Source organism: Meleagris gallopavo, chromosome 8 (genome assembly GCF_905368555.1).
Source record: "Meleagris gallopavo chromosome 8, MGAL_WU_HG_1.1, whole genome shotgun sequence".
Taxonomy (NCBI): Eukaryota; Metazoa; Chordata; class Aves; order Galliformes; family Phasianidae; genus Meleagris; species Meleagris gallopavo.
Window position 1 is genome coordinate 4206834 of NC_139411.1, and position 16203 is coordinate 4223036.

Here is a 16203-nt window from a genome sequence, read left to right on the forward strand (position 1 = left end):
TTCACAATCAATAAGCATTTATTTAGTGAGTAAAGAAAAACAGTTCATTCTTTAGCACAATGAGAATCAATGAGATTCATCTGGGACAGGTACTATTTGAATGAGAATATATCAAACTAATGATGGATCAAACTAATGCAGGTAAAAGTCAAAACTTTGCAGAAAGCTGAGCTTTGCACAGCAAAGGACAACGAGAAGCACATAAGCGACAGCATCTTTCCTGCAGAGGAAAAATGCCACAGAAAACCTCCCAGGTGTTCATTTGAACATCACAGGTATCAAATCTACTGTTCCAAGGCAACAATTCCTTTAATGAAAACAGTTGACTACAGGTTTGTAATTTCAAATGCTGCGGATGTGCCTTCAAAGGGATAGAACTGCTTGAGCAGCCTCCTGTAGTGCCCGAAGTACTGGATCCTGTAGATGCCAGACTCTGTGCTGCTAGGGATGTGCCATTCAATTGTCACGTTGCTCTGGCCAGATGACCCTTTGGTCCAGTAAAACCTAGAGGGCAAGACCAAACTGGAGTCAGCAAGAAAATACATTTGTTTTAACATAAGATGAATGTGTTCCAGCTAAGTATATTTTAAGAGCTTCTATTACCCTTTTGCTCATATATTTAGGCTATCAGAGCAGCAACCAGCAGGCCAACCCCGAGCTCTGCAGGGTTGACAAGTTTTTAGAAAAATGTTTGGCTGTGTGTAATGCTGTGACCACAAAACGCTGCTGTGGTGGACCTGTGCTGATGGATCTGTGCCACCACCCTCTCTCTGCCCCTCTCAGCAGACTCTGAACCAGGACCAACACCCCTGGGACTCAGGAACTAGAATTCAGCCTAGATCTCACCTGGGAAGAACTTTGAGCAGATGAGCTCATGGGGATCTAGCTACCATTTATCTCTGTTTGCCTGGCAGGGCCAGGCAAATTGCTGCCCATCCTCCTGAGCAGTTCCAGGGCGGCGATAACTGCCCACACTGCAGATGTGGGGTCTGGTCTAATGCTCCACTGTTGTGAACACCAAGACAGAGCCCAGCAAGTCCAGAACGCATTGAGCATGAGAACATTGGCTCTCTGATGCCTGATGTTATATGGGGCGGGACGTCACAATGCCAGAAGATCCCAATATGGATGTTTTCCGCTTTCTTATTGGTTGGTGTGTGTGTTCTTACAGGTGCAGGGGAAGATAGGCAAATGCCTGGGATTATTGTAGCAGGAGAGTAACTTCAAAATGAAAAGTTTGACCAAAGACTCCCTTGATATTCCTATTTCATATGCTGGCTTCTGGGATAACTTTGAAAGGTGACATCAGCTTTGCTGCATAATGGCTGTTCTTCCTCATGATTGACATCTCTAACCTTGATTTTCTTTTCTTATAGACTTTTAAAATTTATATCTGTTTCTGCTCTATGATGTACAGCAAAGCCAGACGGTCTTCTCTTATAAAAGCCTTACTGTTGTCTGGGCCTCTTATTTGGTATCCTATCCATTAGCACAATACTAAAGATGGATGGATGGATGTAGGCCGTGAACAAATTGAACATTGATCCTGCTCCAATACTTACTCTTTGGTATACCTTCTCAAACTTATAAGCCTTCATTGCAGAAGTTATACCAAGGGGAAGGCTGAACGTTTTGTTCTGGACATATTAACCAAACAAATGTGGACTGATGAGCACTGTCTGAAGGAACAAGACCAACCTAAGGTTGGATTAAACTCAAAGCCCATGTAGAGACTGTGAAGCAGTGAGATCTGTTAGGGACACAGACCTGGTGTCCCAGGAGGCATCATTCTGTACCACCTGCCAGCTCCCTGTAACGTTGGTATATCTCTCCACCGTCAGGAAGTTGTGTTCAGTCTGGAATAAAAACAAGAGAATTGGCCAAATGCTGAGTGAACAGCCATGTCCCTACTCTCCTGTGTCATTTCAAGCGGAGAAGGGACTATGCTTCTGAACTTAAACTTACAAATGAAGTAGGGAATATGTAAAGTACTTGACCACTGGACAGGGAAGTTATTTGCTACCAGTTTCTGTCTTAGATGACTGATGGAGTGAATTATTTACATTTCTGATTTTCTTCAGCTAATTAAGTGGATGCACTGGGCAGATAGGATGGAGACTAGACTCCACTCTTGCTCTATCTGGAGGGCATTTTATACTGGACCATTGCATGGCATAAGTACCTTCAACTTCAATAGTGTGAATAGATCATGGATGATTTGTATATGACCTTGAGTGTGCGTTTCAGATCTAGTATGTTAAATACAAGCCAACATGGTCTCTAACGGACAAAAGTCCAAAATAAGGTCTTTAATCCAAAAATCTTCTGTTGGAGTGAACTCCCGAAGGAAATCCCTGTAGGAAAAACTGTCTTCTGAACTTCCAGCAAAACAAAAAACACTGGAAACGCATGATCTTACTCCTTTTGAAACAAGAACTCTAGTGAGTTAAATGCATAAGGCAGATGCACTAACTAAACATTAACTAATCCTTAGCATCTCCAGCTCCAACATTTCTGTGTTACATTTACCGTGTTCTCTGCAGAGTTCCTGGGGTTTGCACCCACAAAAGTTACTGCAGCAACTTCTCCCTGAGGGGGAAATTGAAACTTATGTTACAGTCTGAGCAGCACAATGCACATTAATAACATCCTTTGAAGATGTCTTAAGAGTGTTTTGTTTGTTGTCTTAAAATAATTTCACTTGTTGCAATATTTATATTGTGAACTGGTATTCTGTACCTTCCCCTTTCCTGGTTGTTGGACAAACATCACAGCATGTACAATTTCTTTGTAAAAGACGGTGGGAAACAGGTCAGATTTTAAGAATAACTCCCTGCCTTCTTCCTATCTTACTGCTGGACACTGCAATGAAATGAAAGCTCTTGCTCTGAACTCCTTATCTACATTTTATATATTGAGAACTGAACCCTTTCTGACATTTTATTTCATTTACATTCCATCCCAGAGACATCAAAGGCATCCTGATTTCTGCTTATAAAGAAATCACTGTACAGTATTTGACCACTTCATTATCAAGAGTTACTTTATGTAGAAGCAAAGGGGGAATCTTCTTCATGTTGATTACCATAAGGACTTATTTTTTCCTTAATTCTAACCATATTCAGTAGAATGACTTTGGCATGAAAACTCTCCTCTGCTACTCTGATCTGAAGAGTACTGCCGCTTTGGAAAATTACTACTGTGTTTAACCATTTTGCAGAAATAAAACTTCATGGTCAAGGGGTAAGTTTGGTTTGTTACCAGAAATAGGGAAGAAAGGAAGCGTTTTGAAGGAGCTTTTAGAATTTAAGAGGGCTCTCTGACCTTGTGCACGTGTGGAAGATACAAAAACAAAGTGCATGACACGTGCATGGATGGGTACAGCTAAAATCTCCTTTTTCATCCATGCCCAAAAAGAGCAATGATGTCTTTTAGGTTTAAGATCACCACAACAGTTTAGAAAATTCAGACACTTTAGCCAGATAATTAAGCATTTAAAGATTATTTTCTAAACAGGTTTTAGCAAATGCTTGAAGTTCTCACCACTCGATACTGCACATTCGCTTCCTGAAGCACATCCCCAAATGTCTTATTCCCTGGTGCTCTATCGGGAGTGACAGCAGGCACCAAGGTCAGGCTGGTTACGTTGAAAAGTGGGGGCTCAGGGCCACTTGGCAAGTCCTGCACTGTGTTCTGTGGGAGGGAAGATGTGTTCATTATACGTCAGTACATATAGCCACTCTCTCCATTATAGAATCATAGAATCCCAAGGTTGGAAAGGACCTACGAGATCATCCAGTCCAACTGTCCTCCTATTACCCTTGCTACCACAAGCCACTAAACCATATCTCGTAGCTCCTCACTTGAGGATTATGGATCACATCAGTGCTCTGGTTCTTTATCCGACTACGTATCCAAGCATATGGCATATAGAAAATATTGATTACCATAGCAATAGCCCTTGCAAGTCCTCTGTACAGCTGGATGTAAGCAGAAAGGGTGTGCGGTCCATAAATAGTCGATGCCGCCTCGTATCGTTGAACCTAGGAAAGGACAAAGTTGGAAAAGGGGGGCTGAAAGGACTCTTGAACAGAGTGTGTATCTCATCCAGCTGCACCAAGATAAGAACAGTACTGTATCTGCAAGGGTTTATTTAATGATTAATATTTAATTTATAATCCTTATTTAAATAGTTGGTTTCCTGCATCTCAATCCCCTTATTGCCAGGGGACAGTCCCACTGCTAGCCCAGGTATTTCTGCTGTGACTTCAGGTTATTCTTCTTTCTCCTAGCAATCACAAACAGGGAGAACCAGCTGTTACTCTTCTGTTTTTCATAGCTCTTTCACTATCTCAAAGGCTCTTTGGTTTGGACAATCCCAGTTCTCCCAACCTTTCCTCCCACGTCAATTTCCAGAATCTTGGAAATGGTCTGCACTTGGGATTGTGGCTGCAGAATCTTCAGTTTTTCATAGCAAAGAAAAAGTATTCTATGTGTGCTTGATTTCAATGAATTATCGTCCCACATAGGAAAAAGTGAATCAGTTACCTGGTATTCTTCATAGGTGGTAATGTAATGCGTGTAGACATTACACAGACCCGCAATTACAACATCCATTCCTGCTGTACCATGAGAGCCAAATTCCTAAGAAGGGAAATAAATAAATCAATCATCTTTTATCAACTTCTTAACTCACAGTCATATTATTATATTGTAATGTTATTATTTACCAGGGCAGATTACAAAGTTACAGTGGGTATGGGGCTGGATGTTCATGAAAGCCACACTGCAAGTGTATTAATGACACTTTTTCACTTTCCACACAAATTGAGGAAAAACGACCTCATGCTCCAGTGAATACAATTAATTTAAGGGTGTAGTGAAGTCTGATATCTGTATTCTCCTAAGTGCCTTGGCAATATAACAGTGTGAGAGAGCCGCAATGTGTTGTGGGAGCAGCAGGCAAAATTAAGTATTCAGACCAAAGTTGAGAATGAGATGTATCCACCACAAAAAGCTACCTTAATGGATTGAAATCGAATTAGTTTGCCTCTTTTGGGGAGGATGTTCATTTCTCTTGTATATCAGTAAGTGCATGCAAAGTGAGCGTGAAGGAACCATGAGCAGGAGAGCTCTGTAAGACATGAGCTGGGAAGGGACGAGGGAAAGATCAGAAGGATCCAGAAATGTGAAGTTCCAGGTGCAGTGCCCCCTCAGGAAGACTCATCTTTGACAACTCACGCTCTTAACAGCTTCCCGCAGCCTGCGTCCCGACATGGTCCTAGGGATGTTAAGGGAACAATGTCAGCCTACAGAAACTAAAGGGGAACAGCTAAAGCGGGAGCCACTCGTTCACCTCACAGCACAACAGGGCAGAGGGGAGGCCACCAGAAGCTCACTGAGCACATTCATTTCCATCTCATTCATTTATACAATGGGGAAGAGAATGGGAATCTCCAAGGAACCAGAGAAGACAGCATACAGGCAACTCGGTGCAGTGGATATATATATGTGGTGCCTGCAGAGCTATCATGTATATGGGGAACAATTTTTAGCCTGCTCTCCCTTTCGACAATAGGATTGCTTTCAGCTGTGATAAGTGGAACAAGAAATACATACGTAAACTCTCCAGGAACAGCAACAATTGACAATGACCCAATAGTAGCAATCTGAACATCTACGATGTCAGGGTGCCAGGGGTGAGGCCAAGTCATCTGAGATGGAAAAATAAGTTGATATGACTTTTATGGGAAAGTAGCAAAAAAGATACCCCAATCTAGCTTTGGCTTCAAGCCGCCCCATAGCACAGAAAACACCATCCTTGAACACTGCTGAGCAGCATTTCAGCTTGAGAAAAAGCCACTTTTTAAAAAAATGAATGTCTGTTAAAGATAAATTGAAAACAAGAACTTGAGAATTATGTGGTTCTGGAAAATGAAATGCAGAATCCCACCCAATATGGCAGGCTCAGAGCACACATGCTGCTCTGTTCTTACCTCCCCGGTGCTAAAGAGAACTGGCTTTGGTTGGTGACAAGCCTTTGTTTCATTGGATGGCTCTCCCAGGAGCTGGTCCCGGATGTTGTCCCAAAACGGGTCCCCTTCTACTGAGCCTGGAGGAAAAACATCTCTTAAACACTACTGCTGCACAGCCTCTGCAGGAGCTGGCAGACAGAAGTTTCATATATTGCCCACCCCTTCCTCATGCCAGGTCAGCTGTTTCCAACCATCTCCTTTTCTGGGGTGGTTTGAAATGCCAGCTGTGCATCAGGGCAATGAGAACAAATGGGAAGACTGCCCTGAAGCAGATCATCTTCCTCCCCATTCCACATTCAGAGCTCCCCTTCCTGCAGGGCAGGGCCACATCCTTCTCCAGGATCTCTCTCATGAGCACAGACAAGCTTGCACGGGGCTTTAAGGCCACACCTTCCTCAAAGCATCTCTTAGTGGAATTGGCTCAATGTGCTGATGAAGTTTTGTAAAGAAATAGTAGGATTTGAATCCAAATGGGACATGCCCCACGTCCTCTTTATATGCGTAATGCCACATTGAAACCCACTCCCCAGATCACCTTGTGTGAAGTTGAAAGCCCCCACTCCATCTATGGTCCCTGCAGCAAAACTATGTCCCAAGGCTGGTTTGCATGTTTTAACCTTAATCAAAAGAGAGGAAAGAAAAAAAAAAAAAAAAAAACACAAGAGAGATTTTAAAGCCACTTCCCTCCAGTCTGTCTCACCTCACTGTGAGAGCTCAACCCTTCTTACCGTGTGCGTGGCATTGAGCTGCACTTGGACGTCGCTCATGTTGACCCACTGGTGAGCGGAGAGCAGCGGCCCAGTGAGCTCCTGGGCAGCACTGGTGTACAGCTCCTAGGGGACACAACAAGTCAGCACTCCAAGCAGGAGGACACCGTGCAGGGCCTGCTGGAGTGGGAGACCTGAGGAACAGGCAGAATTCCTTGCGGAAGGATAAATCGGGCATCTAGCCCTTCTGAGCTTCATCTAGAAGAGTCATTTCTCCATTCCGCTGACATATTCCAGTGATGCCAGTAAGTGGCACGTGATGGTGTCCTGGAGCTCTTCAGGAGTCTCCAACATCCCTGGTTTTCCCACCTGATCACTCTGAGCTGCGTGCACTTGGAGGGGCAACTGTAAGGGAGCAACACCCCCATTGTGCAGCAGCAAGGAAGAGATTAAAACCTCAGAAAAACATTTTCAAATTGCAAGGCCTATGATGGCACATCTAAATAGATGTGTGCACTCTCTGAATAATAGGGAAATTTTCTTCAAGTATGCTAACATGGATTTTCTAGAAATCTAAAAAAGCAAGTGCAAGAAATTTGCTCAGACTAATGCACATTTGTTTTTGTAATAAGAGCACTCAGGCACATTTGTAAAGCAAAACATCACTCACCTTTGCTTTCAAGTAGATATTTTGTGCAATAATTCTTGTGCTGTCGAACATGTCAGTGCCAGGTCCCATGGCCATGCACATTGATGCCTGTTAAGAAATGTGCTTAAATGATAGTGGCCTGTTAATATGGAGAGCATTTCGCTGCCAAGCGGGTGAAGGCGCAAGTGATTTTCTTCACATGGGAATTAATAGCTTCTTGTTAGCCACCTAAAACGTAGGAAATCTGGTTACAGTACTACTGCAACTTTGCAGCGTGACACATTTGGATCTGGGCTGACTGGCCAGAAAATAGGGAGGACAACACATGTTATGTTTATTAAAGGGGTGCCCAGAGCAGTCCCTAAGGGGTTCTTTACATGAAGAATTGTAGGAAAACACCACACAGTGCTGTATGTGCAGTTCTAGTTCAAACTTTCTCTTCTGTCGTAATTTATGTGGATCAAGCAATCCATACATACCCCCCCAACAGGACAGGTGCTCTGTGGGTTATCACACGATTCCCCCGTGTTTATGCAGAATGGGCCTTTGGTGTTGGGAGACACATCCCCCAGGTTGGAGGATGCAAAGGCAGCAACAAAAGAGCCCTGTAAAACAGAGACATTGTCAGATGGGTTTTACTGATGTGCAATGATTGCAGACATCGCCTGCATTCTTTGTTTTGGGGCTGGAAGCGTGCAATTTACCTCTTCCTTCCATGTAGCCCTGCATCCACAGCTCTGTGTGTTACTGATTACACACTGAGGGCTCATTGCAGCAATCTCATCTGGGTTTTCATTCTGCTAGGCTCTCACCATGACAGATTTATAGGGTGAGAGCCAGTGGGTATGGGTGCAGGAGGTAACATCAAGAGCAGCAAGGCTGGGTGCACACCAAGTGTGGCTGAACTCAGCTCTCAGCTCATCTTCTTGTTTCCCCCCTTCTGGAGATGGCATATGTCAACACCAGCTACTTTCATAAGTTATCGGCTCTTTAGTCATTTGTGAGACTGCTAGATGAAACTGTCCAGCCAACCATACAGCTGAATGGCAAATCCTGCAAACATGTCCACACATACAGCCTTGTGTGCATGTAAGCTTGCACCAACTTGCATCCATAACCGTGCACTATGTCAAGGGAAATAATACTTTCTAGAGGAGCTGTGTTTGCACCTAGACTTATGAAAACCAGGAGACACAACCAGCTGGAAACCACAGGAAACAAGTAACCAGAGGCTTGATCCTACACTATGTATACAGTGTATGGGATCTACTATCCCATGCTTGCCTTTCTGGAGTTTTCCAGTGTTTCCAGTCGTAAATAGATCAAGGGATGCATCTTCAGACTCCTTTTTCTGCATTTACCCCATTGTCTTATTTCACTATTCAAAGGAGCCCGCTGTGGACCATAGTAAGCATCACCCATCTCCTCCCTGCTGCACTATTTTTCCCCATTATTTTCAATCATCTGAAAACGCTCCCACCTCTCCAGGAAGCGCACCCTTGTTCTTCTCCTGCTCAAACAGGAGAGATGCATAGCCCATGTTGTCGCTGTTGACGAGATGGTTGGTGTTGTTCATGCTGACAGGGTGCACAGCAAACCAGCTGAAGAGAAGACACACGTAAGGAAATCCATTATTTGAATGCATCTACCTAAATATTTGCAATTGATTTGTGGGGATTTTTTACGGGGAAATAAAAAGCCAGACCACCAGTGCCCAGGGCTGGATTAACAAGGGCAGAGCTATTTACATCTTCTCCCATCACGAACAGAAGGACTCACGAAGAGCCAGATCATGAATGTGCAGATGGCACTGTAATCACCAGGGCCACTGAGAGTTAATTGAACCCCAAATTAGCTCCAAGGTTCACCGCAGCTCGGAAGGGCCCTCCCTCCACGGATAAAACTATGTTTTCAGCTGATTGCTCAACTCTCACTGGGCAGAGGTTGTCAAACACCACATGTTTAATGATTGTGCATGACAATAATCAAACCGGTGGGACAAGACCGTATGACAAGACTGTTGAGCCTTGGTTTTTCCTCACCCCACTGACTGTGACACAAGTATGGGGAAAATCACAGAGGAAAATGCTCCTAATGTAGTCAGACTCAGTTGTTGTTTCTGAGTGGAAAAATCACACCATTGGCTTCATTGCCTCTGACTTCATTGGCCCAGCCTTGAGCTCTGAACTTCGAGCAGCCAAGAAGATGTGCTGATAGGATGGCTGTCATAAAAAGGGCACCAGGCACCCAGCACCAGGAACAGCATGCTTTGAGTGAAATATAGGGTGTTGAATGAGCCTCAAGGGCTGGCAGTGTGATCTTCATCCCCTGTTCTACACTGTTGGATGAGCCTTAAATATCCAACACCCAGCGGGTAGGAGGTTTCTGCACCCCTATCAGGGAAGACCAACTCTGGTCATCTTTTCCAGGCTCCTCTGCAAGCCACAGTGTAGGAGCCATAACCAGAGAAGTGCCCATTGCAGTTCCAGAGCAGATGAGAGACACTGACCTGGTTTATGCCCTCAAGGACTCTCACTATAACTTGTTCTTCCCTCAGAGACTCTCTACTGACCATCTGGGAAGAATGGTATAGAGGAAAGTCACGTAGATCTTCCTGAAAAGCGGGAAGGCTTGTGCAAGCAGGGAACTACAGAACTACTCCTGAACCACACTCCTGATATTCTCTGGTTTACGTGAAATTGGAGAGAAGAGTGTTACTTCATTAGCCAGTACCTGATGAGTCCTAGATCATGTCCATTCTCATCTACCATCTTCAGCATCACCATTTCTTTATCTGTGTTGGTTGAGTACCTGGGACAATAAAGTGGAGAAATCACATTAGCACCAGGGCCAAAGTCAGACTCCATGTTGTTAAATCTCCACTGGGCTGTGCAAGAAAACAAAGAGGATATTACAGATATTACTAGGACATGGTGAGACCTTACAGGACCATCCTAAAATAGCTGTGAATATAAAGCAAGAAGTATGGTCATTGCTGACCTCAGGTACTGCTTTGTTTAGTGACGGAGAGAGAAGCTCTCTTCAAATACAGCCTCATGCATTTTAATGCTCTCTGACATACAGTGCCTACTAAGGACATTCTTTTTCTGTTGTAGTTAATAATGCAGAAGGTCACGTCTTTAGCCAGTGCCTCACATGCTTGGAAGGAATAACCACAACTTCCAAGCCTGCATGTACAACTCCTTTTTGGGAATGCAGATTGCAGACAACCAGGATGGTGACAGTGTCATTCTGCTGAGGACTTGCCTCCATTTTTGAACCATCCTATAAATGACCAGGAAAAGCTGGCTGCAAAGACGACTGGCTCCCAACACAGTGTCTCTCTCATTTCTGAGGCGAGTTTACCTGCTACGTTCGGATGCTGGATTCTGGAGATACGAGTAAGGGCTGCGGTTGATCTGACTGTTTTCTACTATGCCTCTGTTTAAAAAAAGCCTTCCTCTCTTCATGTTCTGATGTGCTATATCAATGCTCTGAAAATCAGAAGAATATTAGACCACAAATGTGAACAATATATGAGATTATTTGGAGAACTCCTCCCCGGCCTATCCTAATACTTTCTTGGGATTTTGGGGGTTTTGTTTGCTTTGCTTTTCTTAAATAGCTGAAAATCTTGGAAAAGTAGAAGCTAATTATAAATAACATCTCAAAATCAGCCATAACCACCTCTTTCTAAAAAAAGTCTTTTGTTTTTTGACCTGATCTCGCTGGCAAGCGGAAAACCACTTCTGAGTGTATTTTAAGGCAGCGGTTGGAACTGGGTGATTTCTAAGGCCCCCTCCACCCAAAACTGTTCTGTGATTTAGAGGTTACTTTGATTTAGAGGTGCTGCATCCCCAGCATTCTTTTGAGGTGATACCATGAACATCACAGTGAGCTGGTCACAAAAGCTTCTCCTCTACCTTTTCTGTGTTCATGCACTTTTATGTCAACAGTTCCTGTGACCCCTACCTTTACAATGCCATTCACTATAGCACTGAGGTTTGGTTTGATCAACCCTTTGCTAGTGATCCAGAAGAGTGTGTACTGGAAGTAACCACCAGGCCCTGAGTGCGTGTGGGTGCCGCTCAGGATGACGTTGTCCCTTCGGTACAGCTCGCCGTACTTGCTCTTCAGTTCCTTCAACACCTAAGGGAAAAGAAGTGCTCCTAAAACCCCTTTTTCATGTTCAAGGGCTGTGGGGATGTGTATCAAACCCTGCAGTAAACCCAGCCTCTCTACTGGCTCCTCACTCCTCACTTTCCACCTGATACTCCTATACCAGTGGCCAAACAAGTAGGTTGTAGTTGTTGACTTGACAACAGTCTTAAAATAATAACATATTAAACAATAATATATCTAAAAGTGAAGACCTCTATGTCCAACTTGCAGCCCACCCCAAGTCATCCAGGGAATCTCCATGTCTCGAGGATCTCCTTTCGTCCTCTCTGGTGCTTGAAACTCAGATTTACTCAGGCACCAAGTGTCACATATATTTTTTGATAATTTTTCTGCTGAGAAAAGCCTCAGGAATCAGCAGCTCTTCTTCAGAAGAGACAGGACATCTCTCGAGATCATGCTGCAAAGAGATCCCCAAGCGAACAGTCATGGTGCTGCTAGATTAATTATTATTTTGTAGTGTCTACAGCCTTAATACTAACACCAGCCACCACTCAGACCTTGCAGACCGATTACTTCCAGCCACACACCTCCAGCCTCAGTCTCTGGGACACCATCCCTATGTCAATGCTGACGAACACCACTCTCCTGGAGTCATTGGGCTCAGCCACGATGAAGGCTCGGCTGTAGAGGCGTGTGAGAAGTCCACCACCCACCTGGTCTGGATTGGCATAGCCCATCTGGAAGGGAAGAGCTCCATCAGACAAAATACGGGATGTGTTCATTCACATATGTTTTTCTAAGCATATTTTCCAAAAGATCAGAGAAATCTTTCAACTCAGAGATGCAACTATCTTGCCTTTTGATTACATGACAATTTACATAATGATTAATGAAGACAGCCATTTGCTAACACAGAGCTTGTAAGGCAGAAGTTCTGGGGAAAAAAAACAAAAAACCGAAAAAACAAAACAAAACAAAAAAACCAACCAACCAACCAAACAATAACAACAAAAAAAGCCCACCGCAACACCTAGGGATGATGAAAAGTCAGTATTTAACTGAACTTCTGAGCAATTCCCCATACATACCAGAGGAATTTCTGCTACGGGCCCTGTGCAGTCTGCCCGACCTACACCCAGTAAGTAGTTTCCTGAGCCACCAGTTGTAGTTGGTTTCTGGGTTGGTGATGATTCATCATAATCTATAATAAGAATAAACAGGGAATTTATTTTAATGAATGGGAGATAGTGGATTTCAACCAGTCAGAAATCTACTGGAGAAATGACACAGCGAGCTGCAAGCGATCCAGAGTCCCATGGGATCCACTGACAACAACTTCAGGTGTTGGACAAACCCACTAGAGGTGAAGCATTGCTGGACCTGGCCCTCACTGATGTAGAGGAGATCATTAAAGGAATTAAGATTGGAGGCATCTTGGGCTGCAGCGACCACGCCCTGGTCAAGTTCATGAACTTGAGGAATGTGGGCTTGGCAAAGAGTGGATTGAGGACCCAGAATTTTGGGAGAACAAACTTGAGTTTATTTAAGGAATAAATAAATTCCCCAGCCCTCAGAATAAGAAAGCAGCCAGGGGAGGCAGGAAACTGGCTTGGCTAGGCAAGGATCTGCTGGTCAAACTGAGGGAAAAGAAGAACAAGTACAGGCAGTGAGAGCAAGGATATGTCACCTGGGAATAATATAGGGATGCTGTGCAGACATGCAGAGATGGGATCAGGAAAGCCAAGACACAAATGGAACTGAGCTTGGTGAGGGATGGTAAAAACAAGAAGAAGGGATTCTATAGGTACATAAGTCAGAAGAGAGAGGCCAAGGAGAGCGTAGCTCCTTTGGAAGAAAGGAGAACTGGCTACAATAGATATGGAGAAGGTTGAGGTACTCAATGAGTTCTCTGCTCCAGCCTTCACTGTCAGCCAGGCTTCTTTCTTGTGTCTCTCATATCCCTGAACCTTATGTCCCTATTCTGCTCCCCCAGGCCCCCCTCTTGGTGGGGCATGAGGGAGCAAAATTCCCTCCACTGTTAGGGTAGAGCAGACACGAGAAGGCCTCATGAGGCTGAACATTTACAAGCCTATGGGGACAGATTACACGCATCCCAGAGTTCTGAAGGAACTGGCTAATGTAGTTGCCAAGCCACTATCCATCATATTTGAAAAGTTGCGCCTGTCAGGTGAAGTCCCTGGTGACTGGAAAAAGGGAAACATGACTCCCATTTTTAAGAAGGGGAGAAAGGAAGACCTGAGGAACTACAGCTGAGGAGTCTCACCTCTGCCTGGGAGGATCATGGAATGGATCCTCCTGGAAGCTATGCTAAAGCACATGTGGGATGAGCAGCTGATCTGAGACAACCAGCATGGCTTCACCAAGAGCGGATCGTGCCTGGTCAATCTGGTGTCCTTCTTTGATGGAGTGACAACATCGGTAGACAAAGGGAAGGGCAACTGATGTCATCTATCTGGACTTCTGCAAGGCCTTTGGCATGATCCCCCACCACATCCTCATCTCTAAGTTGGAGAGATTTGAAGGGTGGACAATTCAGTAGATAAAGAATTAGATGGAAGGTCACAACCAGAGGGTTGTGTTCAATGGCTCCATATCCAGGTTGAGACCAGTAATGAATGGTGTCCCCCAGGGGGCTGTCTTCAGACCAGTACTCTTTAACATCTTTATCAATGTTATGTAGATGATGGGATTGAGTGTTTCTTCAGCAAGTTTGCCAATGACACCAAGCTGAGTGGTGCAGTTATTACAGCGGAAGGAATGAGTGCCATCAGAGGGACCCTAATAAATTCAAAAAGTGGGCCCTTGAGAAACTAATGAGGTTCAACAAAGCGAAGTGGAACATTTTGCATTTAGTTTCAGGGGGAATCGCAGATGTGCATATGGCCTGGCAGAAGAACTCCTTAAGAGTAGCCCTGCGGAGAAGGACTTAGGAGTTCTGGTTGATGACAAACTGACTATGAGCCAGCAGTGAGCCCTTGCAGCTCAGAAGGCCAATGGTACCCTGGGCTCCATCAGAAGAGGGGGGGGCAGCAGGGGCAGGGAAGTGATTCTCTTTATACTCTGCTCACTGAGGATTCATCTGGAGTATTTTGTCCAGGCCTCAGGCCCCCAACATAGAAAAGATGTGGAGCTGTTGGAGTGGGTCCAGAGGAGGGCTATGAAAATGCTCAGAAGGCTAGTGCACCTCTTATATGAAGACAGGATGAAGGAGCTGGGCTTGTTCAGCCTGGAAAAGAGAAGGCTGCAGGGAGACCTTATTACGGCCTTCCAGTATTTAAAGGGAGATTACAAACAAGAGGGAAATCAACTTTTTCCACAGGTAGGTAGTGATGGGGCAGGGGGGAATGGTTTTAAACTAAAGGAGGGAAGATTTAGATTAGATGTCAGGGAGAAGTTTTTTTACTGAGAGAGTGGTGAGGTGCTGGAACAGCTGCCCGGAGAGGCTGTGGATGTCCCATCACTGGAGGTGTTTTAGGCCAGGTTGGATGGGGCTCTGGGCAGCCTGATCCAGTACTCAATCCGGTGGCTGGAACCCTGCCTATGTCAGTGGGTTGGAACTTGGTGATCCCTGAAGTCTCTTCCAACCCAAGCCGTTCTATGATTCTGTGAGATTAGCGGCCACAAGAACAAGCAGAATTAGGGTCAGAAGAGTTAATGTAGCCCTTGTAAAGGGTGTCTGAAACCTGCAAAACATCCCTGGGAGCTTAGGAAGTGTCATGGTTTTATATTTTTTGTTTTGGTTTGGTTCTTAGTATTCCGCATCAATACATCATGTAGTGTACTGGGAGTTAAAGTGTTAATGCTCCAATTCCAGGCACCTATCCCTATACATTACAGAAGTCATGGGATCTGGCCCTTCTGGGTGGGGCGGTCTCTTACTGCCTGGCAGTGGGTGCTGGAGGGTGCTTTCCTGGCCATTCCAAGCTTTTCAGGTTTGAATCGGTATCGGGAACTCTCTCTCTCTCTCTCTCTCCTGTTTTATTTGATTTATTAGTCTCAATTTCAATCAGATTGTATTATATTGTGTTATCTTGCATTCCGATATCATAATTAGTAAAATAAGTTTTCCTCCATAGATTGTTGCCGCTGTTTTTTTGTTTTCCTCCCTTCCTTCCCATTTTGTGGGCTGGGAAGGGGAGGGCAGGGGCCTACCACCCCCTGTCACGGGTGTAGATTGATCTCGTTAACTCCGTGACAGGAAGCCTATGGACAAGGGATCTGCCTGATGCTCAAAGTGTCTGGACAGTGTCACAGGAGAAAAAACACTGAGAGTTAATAAGTAAGTAAGTAAATTCTCCATGCTTCAGGAAATCCCACAGCCACAAACCACTGGAGGCTGAGATAACACCATGGGAAAATATTTGTGTGTGCTTAATCTGCTCTTCCTGCTCTGCTGGGGTTGGTCTTCCCACCATGCCATTTCCTTGGCTGTCATGTAAAACAGAGGAGAAAAGACATGCTCTCATTGGCCACAGACTGACCACAGGAGCAGCAGACAGATATTGCTCGTGCTTAAGGCAGCATAAAGGAAGAGGATTCCCATTAAACCATTAAAACCTCCCCTACCAATATTTTATCTCTTCAGAGGATAAGAATGGGGTATATGAGAAGTGATCTAAGTGTTTCTTTGAGCAGGTCCTGCCACCCAGTGCCCCATGCCTGGTGGTGG

General features: G+C 44.6%; 1 protein-coding gene and 1 long non-coding RNA gene across 2 annotated transcripts in view; one reads left to right on the forward strand and one right to left on the reverse strand.

The window, feature by feature from the left end:
- LOC100540641 (putative neutral ceramidase C) overlaps positions 1-16203 on the reverse strand; it is an 18380-nt gene continuing 2177 nt past the window's right edge. Inside the window, exons 3-21 of the mRNA XM_010714143.4 lie at positions 12602-12714; positions 12101-12250; positions 11364-11540; positions 10758-10885; positions 10125-10202; positions 8872-8992; positions 7871-7996; positions 7413-7499; positions 6764-6868; positions 6571-6652; positions 5997-6112; positions 5620-5714; positions 5242-5281; positions 4549-4644; positions 3948-4043; positions 3544-3693; positions 2530-2589; positions 1768-1856; positions 1-504 (exon numbers count right to left, since the gene is read on the reverse strand). Coding sequence (XP_010712445.1) covers positions 327-504; positions 1768-1856; positions 2530-2589; positions 3544-3693; positions 3948-4043; positions 4549-4644; positions 5242-5281; positions 5620-5714; positions 5997-6112; positions 6571-6652; positions 6764-6868; positions 7413-7499; positions 7871-7996; positions 8872-8992; positions 10125-10202; positions 10758-10885; positions 11364-11540; positions 12101-12250; positions 12602-12714 — 2087 coding nt within the window. The 3' untranslated portion in view covers positions 1-326. The remainder of the gene's footprint in view (positions 505-1767; positions 1857-2529; positions 2590-3543; positions 3694-3947; positions 4044-4548; positions 4645-5241; positions 5282-5619; positions 5715-5996; positions 6113-6570; positions 6653-6763; positions 6869-7412; positions 7500-7870; positions 7997-8871; positions 8993-10124; positions 10203-10757; positions 10886-11363; positions 11541-12100; positions 12251-12601; positions 12715-16203) is intronic.
- Positions 15282-16203, forward strand: part of LOC146543835 (uncharacterized) — a 14170-nt gene continuing 13248 nt past the window's right edge. The window contains exon 1 of the long non-coding RNA XR_014884908.1: positions 15282-15813. This is a non-coding gene — a long non-coding RNA (uncharacterized LOC146543835). The remainder of the gene's footprint in view (positions 15814-16203) is intronic.